This window comes from Podarcis bocagei, assembly GCF_964188305.1.
Source record: "Podarcis bocagei genome assembly, chromosome: 3".
NCBI classification, from domain to species: Eukaryota; Metazoa; Chordata; class Lepidosauria; order Squamata; family Lacertidae; genus Podarcis; species Podarcis bocagei.
In genome coordinates this window covers 10136433-10147507 of record NC_138127.1, presented here as the reverse complement: position 1 = coordinate 10147507, position 11075 = coordinate 10136433, and the positions used below count along the sequence as shown (strand labels likewise).

General features: G+C 40.8%; 1 protein-coding gene and 1 long non-coding RNA gene across 3 annotated transcripts in view; one reads left to right on the top strand and one right to left on the bottom strand.

The window, feature by feature from the left end:
- Positions 1-2165: 2165 nt before the first annotated feature.
- Positions 2166-7721, top strand: LOC308584556. Its single transcript, XR_014006916.1, has 2 exons — positions 2166-3554; positions 5788-7721. It is a non-coding gene; the product is annotated as an uncharacterized lncRNA (long non-coding RNA).
- Positions 7243-11075, bottom strand: part of TDRP (testis development related protein) — a 33541-nt gene continuing 29708 nt past the window's right edge. For both annotated transcript variants that reach the window (XM_081189221.1, XM_081189222.1), the window contains exon 4: positions 7243-10415. In XM_081189221.1, the coding sequence (XP_081045347.1) occupies positions 10070-10415 (346 nt within the window). In that variant the 3' untranslated portion in view covers positions 7243-10069. The remainder of the gene's footprint in view (positions 10416-11075) is intronic.

The following is an 11075-nucleotide window of genomic DNA, read 5'->3' as shown; positions in this document are numbered from 1 at the left end:
ATAAGAAGTGTCTTACGTTGCAGCCTGATCGGAAATAAAATACGTTTCCCCACAACCCACATTGCCCTTAGATCAGGGGTCAACAACCTTTTTTCAGCTGTGGGCCAGTCCAGCGTCCCTCAGACCATGTGAGGGGCCGGACTATGTTGGGGGGGGGGGGATGAACGAATTCCTATGCCTCACAAATAAGCCAGAGATGCATTTTAAATAAAAGCACACATTCTACTCATGTAAAAACACGCTGATTCCTGGACCGTCTGCGAGCCAGATTGAGAAGGTGATTGGGCCGCATCCAGCCCACGGGCCTTAGGTTGCCTATCCCTGCCTTAGATCAACAAGGTGCTATATAAGATGCAGGTCTTGTTTTCAGGCTTAAAATATGAATAATCCAAGGTGCAAACTGATTGCAAACTGGAGCAGTCAAGGGCAGTGGAAGGAGGTGGAAGTTAAATCAAAGGTAGTCTATGTGGTGCTGTCTATGTGGTCATCTGTCCTAGCCAGCATTGTCCATGGTGAGGGATGATGGGAGCAGGAGTCCCAACAACATCCAGAAGCCAACAGGCTTGCTACTCCTGAGATGGAGCTAGGACATGAAGCCTGTGCACACGACGCCCAGCATGGTTTGACAGCATCTCCATAATCAGTATCTATGGGTGGTGGGAATGGCTGTCCAACAAGATCTGGAGAATACTCAAGTGAAGAAGCAAGCTTTAGCATGGTCTTAACCACAGCAGTCTTGTTTGTTTGTTTTGGCAAGGTCCTGAAAAATGGATTTTGATTAACTTCAAGTTGAGATGTGTCTAATAATGGCTCTGAGGACCAATAGTTTCTCATATGGCTAGGAGAAACTACTTTGGTAGCCTAGAGTGTAGGTACTCTTTACAAAATAAAAGGGCATTGGGGCATAGTTTTGGCATGGCTTGAGATGACTGGAGAGAAGGCAAGCCTGGATAACAAAGTGTACACTTGACTTGTTTTTATTTATGGCACATTCCCTCATTTATGTGGAATGTTGAAGATATGAGAACAAAAGCCTATATCATTGCATCTGTGTTTCTGCTGTTGAGTTGGTGGCCACATTTACAAGTCACAATCAGAAGCTTGGCTTCCTGTTACATCCAGACCTGGGATCCTCTGAAATAAGCCACAAATGCTAGCCACCTTTTTAAACCATGGTTGGTTTACGGAGTGTGGCTTATTGGGAAGCAAGAAACCATGAACCCTAGTTTGGTTGCAACTAGAAGCAAAGCTTAACTGCGCCTTCCTGGTTTGTTTCTCTTGATTGTTCCAGGGGAGGAGCGTAGTAGGAGTGATCAGGTAGCATGTATCACTCAAAAAGTAATGTGCAAGCTAAGAACCATGGTTTATCATGATGTATGAATGTGGTCATGTTGTGGCTCTGAGTCTATATAAATCTAACCTCTGGTGCATCTGGTGCAGTATTGTTTCTTGAGACTGGCTGTGGTTTCTATATGGCAGATGGTTTTGAACCTTACAGTATACATACCGGTAATATGCATGCAAACTCTGCTAGATCTATCACAAAGCTGTGGGCCTTCCAATAGCAGGGATAATACTCATTTTCCTAGCAAATGAAGTCAGCTAGTCTGTACCATCTGTAGAAGCAGTGGTTGAAAGACTGGGGTGCAGAAGGGTGGAAACTGGAGTGATTTTTTTCCACAGTAAAGATATTAATGCACCCTTCTTAGGTTGTTGTTGTTTTTTTTAAGGTATTCAGAGGTGTGCCCTCTGGACCTGGTACAATGAAGACATGAGTGAACAGAGTTGGATGACTCATGTGCACATGACTTCCAGCAATTGTGCCAAAGTTCCTGCAGCAATAATGTCCATTTCCTACCATGTTTGGTAAGAAGAGAAAGAAGGAAAGAGATGTTCTTCCAGTGGCCTTGGAATAACCAGAGGACTGTGTGGGAGTAATTAACACATAAAGGCTGGGCTTGAACTGCTCTGGTAGGATGTTGTAGTTGCTCAGATCACAGTCAGTTAACGTTGGAGAATTTCCATCATTTCCAATGGGATTTCCCTACACTGAGAAGGGAAGATGCTGAAATCTCTCTTCCAGCCTGAGTTTTTCTTTTCTTTTAAAACCCCTCTTATTCACATGGGGATTAATTCCAGTCTTGGGACCACCCTCAGGAGACAATATTTATTACATCATTTTTTATTACATTTATTTTTTACTACATTTGTATACTACCTTTATAGTCCAAGGATCTCAAGATGGCATACATGGTGTACAAGGTGGTGTAAACTACTTTAAAATAGCAGTTTGGGTAAGGAGGGCGATTTGAGCACCTTCCTATCAGTGCCTAACACTCTTTAAATAGCAGCCCAAGCCTACCCCATCTCCTTTATAGAGATTCTTTGGCAGACCAGATTCTGATGTATGAGCCAACGGCTCCAGATTAACCAAGCTGAAATGGGTCCCACTGATTTCAGTGGGTCCCAATATATCATATCTTTGAAATCAGTGGGAGCCATTCACATCAATTGGACTTAAGTTCTGTTAACAGGGTTGACACTTTAAGTCATTATGTGAGTGGAATGACTTCTCCTGAACATTCTGCCCCCCAGATTTGCTCTTGGGGGTGAAGGAAACTCTGGAGCATATTTGCTCTGTGTGTGTGTAGGCACATATGTGTGGTGGTGGCATAGGAGAGAAAGTCCCACTGCACAAACAGAAGTCGTTCCACTCACACAATGACTTACTTGGAGCCAACCCACTGTCTCGTTTTGGTCCAGGGAACTAGGCTTCAGAGGCTTTTTCTGAAAACCCCCGTGCTGCAGGAGTCAAACGACTGGGGTTAGTTAAACAGGATGGCCTTAGTTGGGTGAAATTTCTTGGGGGCATCTGAATGAGGTGACTTCAGTCTGAAACAGAAGGCTGAGCTCAGTTAGGCCCCGCTAGCCTGGCATTTCTTCTCTCTCCTCTGCGAAGCCAATCAAAGTTCTCAAGGACAAACTCATCAAAAAAACAAACCCACCAGCAAATGGAAAGGAGGCTTTTATGCTCACCTAGAATTGACCCTGGCTCAAGTCCCAATACACAGCTGGGAACAGTAAGAATAAAATAGTAACAGGGCATGTTTGACAATGCCACAACCTCGTCCCGCGGATCTGAATAGTTTTTACATTTCTTAGGAGTGGCAGCTGATTTATTTTATATGAAATCTATTTACATTAGGAATGTTAATTACTCTGCTGTTGAGGTGGGGAAATGGAAAAAAATAAATCTTCCGTAGGGCTGTTTCGAGCTGAAGGGAATCAACCCATAGATCTTTATCAAACAATAGCTTGCTTCCTAATGGGAAGCGAAGGCTGATTTGTTTTCCTTCTTGTTTACAGCTGCCATATGCTGTACTGCCAAGACATTATCATGAGTCTGTTGTTTACCTTAAACAGAGTCTACAGCAGGCGAAAATGAGGAGGGTGGAGGTCCTTGAGCAGCAGGGGGCGGATAAAGAAAATCGGAGATCAGTAGAAGGCCTTTGTTTAACTTTTCTTGCTGTTGTTCACAGAAAATGGGTCACAAGGTAATGTTTTCTCTCTGGGTTTATATGGTCATTTCCCTTCCCTCTGCAAACTGCCCCTGGGTACACAATCATGTAGTGAATTTCCCCACATCTCACCAAGCTATATTCTGCTGTGGTTTTTTGTGGGAGGAAATCAGACAGCTCTAAAAAGGGCTGGTCCAATTGTTTAAACATGTTTCAAAAGGGAGTTTGCATGCAAAGGAGGGGAAAATAGGGTTGGTTATAACATACACAGTACAAAATACCATTGTGAAATCTTTCTGGAGATCATTTAAAGAGGGCTTCTTTCTCAAGAAGCATTTTTAGGGCATTCTGGTATCTTCTGAGATACACCGAATAGCCGAGGGCTGCAGTTTAATCCATAACGGTTGGTCAAAGAGCAGTTCGGTTTAGCAACACCCCAAGCAGAAACAAGTGTAGCACCTTTGTGATTGGCATCTTCCTGCAGTGCCAAGGAAATCTTCCTGCAAAGAAACCCGGTGGCAAAAGGCTGTGTGCATGATATACCTTTAAAGGATGCTAGAAGGACATTTCCCACCTCAAATAATTATCTGCGTATTGTAGGTTGTTACGGGTTGCTTGGAATTGGAATTGAGGGGTTAAACACAGTGCCCAGAACTCTTTGAGGGAAAGAATGTACTTTGAATGTGTGTATGCAGCTCTGGTTTGTAGTTTTGTGCACATGGGTACAGTAGCCAGCATTGCTTATTTTAAGGCAAATAATTTAAGGCAAAATCTTTGATTTTCTTGTTTTTTATAGAGACCAGGCGATGAAGAAATTGTCAAATTGTTGCAGTCCTGTGTTTTTATTTGTCATCCTAGGTTTTTATCCAGGCCTGTTCATGTTGACTCTTTTGGCGGGTGGGACATTATACTTTTGCAAACAATTGTAGCACCAGCTTGTCTGTTGTGGAAAAATCTCTTTCTCAAAAAGGAAGCAGTAAAACAGGCAGGAACTGCAACATTAAGCTTTTAATTAAGTAGTGGAATGGTCAGGGAGTCAACATTTTGGGTGGATTTCAGTGCTGCCCATGTTTGAGTTTGAGGCAATGGGACTTTTCCTTTCTCTCCTTCATCTGTAATCCCACGTGCACCCCAAATATTTGCTCTGGAAGTTTGGGAGATGCTTGCCTTGACATAATGGATCTGTCAGCCTTTAAGGTGCCACAGATCTCTGTTTGCATACATTTTCATGAAGCAACCATCAATCCCTGGTTTATTTTCGATATTTATGCAAACCCCCATAGTGGTGACTCCAGAGCAGGTATCAGACAAGCCGCCCAGTAGCTATTGCATTGTACAAAAGAACGAAGTAGCCAGGGATAACATCGCAGCTCCCTGGTGGGGATTTTTGACTTCTAATGCTCAGGGAAGCAAAACCCTTCACAATATGGCTGGCTGAGATAAATGGCCACTTGCTGCTATGTGCAAAGGGGAGGCATAACCACACTGTGCCTTGACCAGTATTTACATAAAGATTCCCATCAAAGCCAAACAAGAAATAAATACCACCAGCAAGGTTTTCCGCCCTTCTTGAACAGAGACAGATACCAGAGAAAGTAATGCAGGCCATCTTTCAGAACTGATAAATGTTTTTAATCATATTTTTTTAAAGCTGAGAGCTGTGAGCTATGTGACTTTTTAAAGTACCTTGCGCCGTAAGCAGGGTACAGCTATGGACCCCAGTATCTGTTGGACTTCTTGTACTGAACCTCTTCCTGTTCACATCATCAGAGGCTGTTCTCTTATTTGTGCCAATATGAATGGGGAGAGAGTATTTTTCAGGGTGGCACCTTCTGCAGTGCTTTTGCTAGGGAGAATTTGTTCGGTGCTTTTCTTGATGTGATTTCAACATCGGACAAATACCTTTCCCCCCAGTCTTTTTAATCTTGTAAGCGGAAGAGGGTAGCGTATTTTATTGTGCCTTTATCTACCATGTCTTACAGCTATTTTCAAATTAGTGTGGTTTATTGTGTTTGTTATGTGTATCATTTTTTCATGTAAGTGAAAGGCTGAAGGCAAAGAATAAATGTAGAAAATAAGCAGCAAGTGATCTGTAGTTTTCTTCCAAAATGCTCTGTTAAACTAATCCGCATTTGCCAGAGGTGATTTAAAAGCCCATGACTTACTCAAACACTTATGCATTGTTGCAGCTGAGTATTTGACATTGGAGTACCTAAACCTATGGTAACCACAGGGGAAGTAATACCCTGGACCTTTGTTTTTTTTGCAGATGTGGAAACTCTAGGACCATGAAACTGACTTCTATAGCTCTATCGTGAAATCAAACAAATTGACCAATGGCACTTTGAGAAGTATGGCAGTCAGATGGGTGGGCAGGATCTCAGTGACTAATACAGACAGGTTTTCCTGTCTTAAGAGAAATAGATTTAATTGAAATAATTCAACAGCTTGGTTTCAACTTTTTTTTTTAATTCATCTGTGAAAATACTATATTTGAAGTGAAACTAATAAAATACCAGAGAAACTGTGAGCATTGTGACTTGTTACAGCCACATAAAGCATTTTCACCTTCATGGAGTTCAAGCCAAGATTTATGCTTATGTGCAGCGAAAAGGCAATATAAACATTTAAATCATTACATATGTGCAATCTTGGAATACAATCGTAATGGTGTCTTTAAAACCAGTGGACATAAAATCAACTGTTTACAAAGCAAAGAAGGATATATGCCTTTTTTTAAAAAAAGGAAGGTCCACAAACATCTACATCGTGGATATTTTAAAAGAATTGAAAGAATAAAAATTTGCCCAACACATAAAATACCACAAAAGAGTAATCTCATTTCAAACAAATAATCCTACAAAAGCACAACCATAAATTACATTAAAATTTAACCACTGCCCTTAAAATTAAAGAATGATGCTTTAGGAAAATATGAGCATGATCCAGCCAAACTGAAGGACACTTGCATCTCACTGATTTCAATGAGAGAGAAACACATTAAATAGCATGGAAATCAATGAGGTATGAAAGTGCAGAACTTTTGTTGGATTGTGTCCCATTTTTACAAATATCTCCCCTAGCTTAAAAATCAGATGATACTTTATGTATCTCAGATTCCCGCTTGAGGCCTGATCCTGTGGGCCTGCCACCCACCTCCAGAGCACACAGATCAAGAAGGAAACATCTCCCCTCACATCAGTGCTTGGGACAGGATCAAGCTCAGCAGCAGGCTGCTAGTGCTTCCTTCAGAGCTCCTGCTGTTCATGGCAGCATAGGTTGTGGTGGGAAGGTAGAAAAGCAGGGCTAGGCACGCCTTGCGGTCTGCTGGCCTTGTAGAAGCTAAAGCAAAGGCTTGCCTGTCATGTGACTGAGAGGAGCAACGGGAACTGTTTTCTGAGAAGTGGGTCAGAATCTGTGCATAAGCTCGCACTGCGTCAGCACAAATGAGACTATTTAACAGCTTAAGCCAACACACAGGATCTAGAGTGATGGATGTTTCTTTGTCTTCATTGGTATCTAAATGCAGCACAAATGTGTGAACATTTCTTTCACGTGGAATCAAGCCGTAGCATCACAAACATGTTATCAAGGTAAAGTACAGGCACTTGACAGTATAATGTGCAAGGCATAACCCCTACCTATCACAGTATAAGGAAGCTTCCACAGGTGGTGAACACTGAGCTTCTAACCACATTTGCCCCATCGTTCCTGGGTTTTTCCCCCAAGACAGAGCTCAGTGCCAACGTCCCACAATTCAGCTCCTGCTGTATGAAGGCCCTCCAAAGGACTGTAAACTATAGAAATCTTTGCATAAAGAAAATGGCTATATTCTGCAATTATATCTAAGACATAAAATTCAGAACATGGTCTAGCCAAAGTTAAGCAGTGTTAAGTCTTACTTATTTCTATGTGTGAAAGTTAAACATGCATTTCACTTTTCCATTCAACCAAATGAGACTTACAAGCGTCAGCTTTGACTGGTTTGCATCCTCTGCTTTTAGCTTGCCTAAACAAATCTGCATTTTTCAATACAGGTTCAGTTGTGTGACAGCTGAAAATCCCAACCCTACAAAGCACAATATTGTATTGCCATAGCAAGTGGGTACAGTTTGGTGTTGGAAAGGATACAAGCTTTTTGTGGCCTCCTGCCAAAATAGCACAAATGCTATTGGCTTCAAATACATTTCGGGGGGGGGGGGGAGCGAGCAAGAAGAGTTGGACTAATAGTGCAATTCCAAGCTGCAGGCTACTTGAACAGAACAGGAGGACAGCTCTTGTTCCACAAGCACTCTCTAGCTGTGACAGACCAGTCCACAGAATCCTGCAACCTGCACAAGAGTACTGTAAAATCTTTGGGTTGTATCCACCAGTGCCAGAAACTTTACCATCAGCTGTTGTCACTGGGTGACAACTTTTTATGTGGAATGGGCTATTAAATTATGAAAACATAAAATGGATAGTCTGCATAGTTATAAAACATTTCATTTTGTTTAAAAATTGCTGATCTCACTGGAAGCAAATCTTGAATTTTTTAAAGGTGTCCATATTGCTGAATAAGGTATTACATAAGCTGTGGTACATAGGCTCAGCATCAGTGTCAAGTAAAGATTCATAATTTGGGAGAAATAGGTAAGTCTAGCATCTTGGATTGATATCCGTTTGTTTTACAGAGTATTAAACAAGTGTTCACAAGGAACAAGGAAGTAATTAAAAGGTTTGAGCATTTATGGTGCAGTATTATAGAACAAGGCACTTTCAACATGGTTTTTTTCATATTCAGATCAGTAATAGTGGCAGCTAGACGAACAGATGGCTCTCTGGTGACTCCTGTCTACTATTTTTCCTCTTTTACTGACAATTTGCTACTTTCATCCAAGTAGTGTCAGGGCTAAGACTTCCTTTTGCAAGAACTGAAGAATTGGGCAAAATCATTCTGAGCCAGTTAGATCTCCAGCCATTGAAGGAAGTTGTACGCAGAGCCAAGTCAAAAGAAATGAAAGTTGTGGTGCTCGGTTATTCTGACCATTAACAATTTGTCTTCTATGCAGCAGATTATCTTGTATCATATAGCTAAATGTTAGAATTTGGCTATCACAGATGCAAAAATGGCACACATGTAACACATATGTGTATATCTTATGTTATGATTGAAAGGAGACGTTAAATTGATGTATTGGACTTCTTCTGTCACAGTGGTGCGAGTACACTGAATTACAGTGCCTTTATGTCACTCCAATCTCATAAATTGGACAATTTTAAATAAAATGAATAGGTGAAAGTACTCGGGGGTGTGAGATACCCTAAACTTTACCTATAGTACATTTCCAACTTCCCATGTGCACTATAATGCATAGCTCTTTGTTATTAATAAAAAAGTAGCAGCAACCAGTAAGACTAAACCTCACAACAGCAAATACACATACTTAAATAACCCTTGTACATAGCAGAGACAGAGCATTAACTACTGTCATTCTGTAAATGCCAAGAGAACATCAAACACGTCCTGCAAAAGAGCAACATGGAATCATAGTTTGAGGGAATGGGGACAGAAGGAAAAAAGCAATGATAACCCTTCAAACAGATAGTTTTCTGACAATCGGGCCTGATTCCTACATTTCCTAAACGATGTAGTAGATGCTGACAGCACTCATGGTCATAAGGGTAGGCTCCCTACTGCATTGGTAATGCACACAGAGACCCATTTCAGACTGTACTAGTATAGAAAGTACCTGTGTGACCTAGGTTATTGAAGCGATGGGCCCTTTTGTATGTTGTTACTGCAATGTGAAGCCCAAGCATATAAAAGCTACTTTTGTTGCCTGCTACAGCACTTAGGGAAAACATAAGCCAGATCTTAGCGGTCACCTCATTCATGTGTGGTTATGTGGTTTGGGATGATTGCAAACCTGTTTTAGCCGTATTATTGATTAATCAACATAATACAAGGAAGCCTGAAATTCATCAGCGAAGATTTTGTAACGGAAGAAGAAACACGTATGTGTGGGGTTCTTACAAGTCATGTGCAATTCAGGACTTTAGGGGAAATGCAGGATCTTCGACGTTCCAGCCTGAGAATCATGTGTTCATGTTCAGGACAAAGAAAGCAATGTATCAAGCTGAAACAATGCAGTGTCAAACGGCAAATCAGCACTTTTACACAACAGGGTCAGCATTCAAAATATAGATCTTTGATGTCTGAAAACTAGGAAAGAGAGAACTTCAAACTAGAGAAGTTCTTATGTAAGGCAGTCAAATATTCAACCAGTGTATACATTCATTAAATTGTGGGGGGTTTGTTTTGTTTTTTAAAAAAGCGAGCCAAGGTGCTATAGAATATGTGTGTGAAATATAGGCACAAAGTAGGTGCTCGACTTCATTCAATATGGAAAACGGAAGAACTAAGAAACATAGGATAAGGTGAGCAGACGGTTGGACAATTTGAATACTCTTCTGTAAAGGTGCAATATTAAGCAGTTTTGATTTTGGTTTGAAGATATACATAACCATGTCGCTTATCATCACTTATAGAACATTTCACATTTTGTATGTCATTCTAGTTCTTCCCAGTTATCAGTAAGGTTGCCTTTGCTTTGTCGCCTTATGCTAACCAACCTTCCAGCTGATCTGATGCTCCATCTTGACGTATTTCCTGAGCTTGCCAGGTTGGTGTATTTTGTGGAGCCTTTGGTTTCGTCTTCCCAACCTGACCAAGATGGATAGTCACTCAGAGTACTTCCAGCGTCGCTGAGGTTATCACTGGCAGGGATCTGTGGTGGCTCCCATCCTTCAATTTCGTCTGGCTTCCTGGACTGAATGTTCTGTTTTATCACCAAACTGTCCCAAAATCCAGCTTTCTTTTCGGATTTCACATCCTCTTTTAATTTTAAGCTTGTTCTACAGAACAATAAAAATTTGTTCTTATTGGAACACATTTTAGGGGAAGAAAGTTTGACATATTTACTTTTAAGACAGAGGAAGACCAGAACAATGTTGTCGTTATCCTTGTATAACTGATCAAGTCTCACTAGAAATGTATTTTTATTTAAACGTTTTACATTTCTACTCTAGAAAAATGGCTAAACAGAGAACAAAATAATACAGAATTTATCAGAACGGAATACATTATTATGTATTAAACTTGTATCCTACCCTTTCTCCCAAATAAGAAAGAGAAGCTGTAGATTCCTATGTGCAACCAGCCTAAGTCTTATAAGGAATAGTGTTGATGATCTGTGTGTGAAAGGTAAGGTAGGCAATGCACATGTGTCTGTCATTTTGGGCTTATCTGCTCCTCTATTTGATACCATAATGAGCATATTGTTTCAATTGAAACTTACAGAATTTGCATCAGATGGTTGAAAGACAAAGACTGACTTGTGCTGATGGCCCTCAAAGAAGATTATGTACTTTGCTTCCACCCAACTGTCTTTAAAAAATCCCACTGCACTTCAGTAGATTGTCTACAATAACTGCTTTTTCTGCCCCATGTGGATCCTTAACTTAAACAGAATCTTACAAGCTGAAAAATAATATAAATATGATGTAAGAACTCTC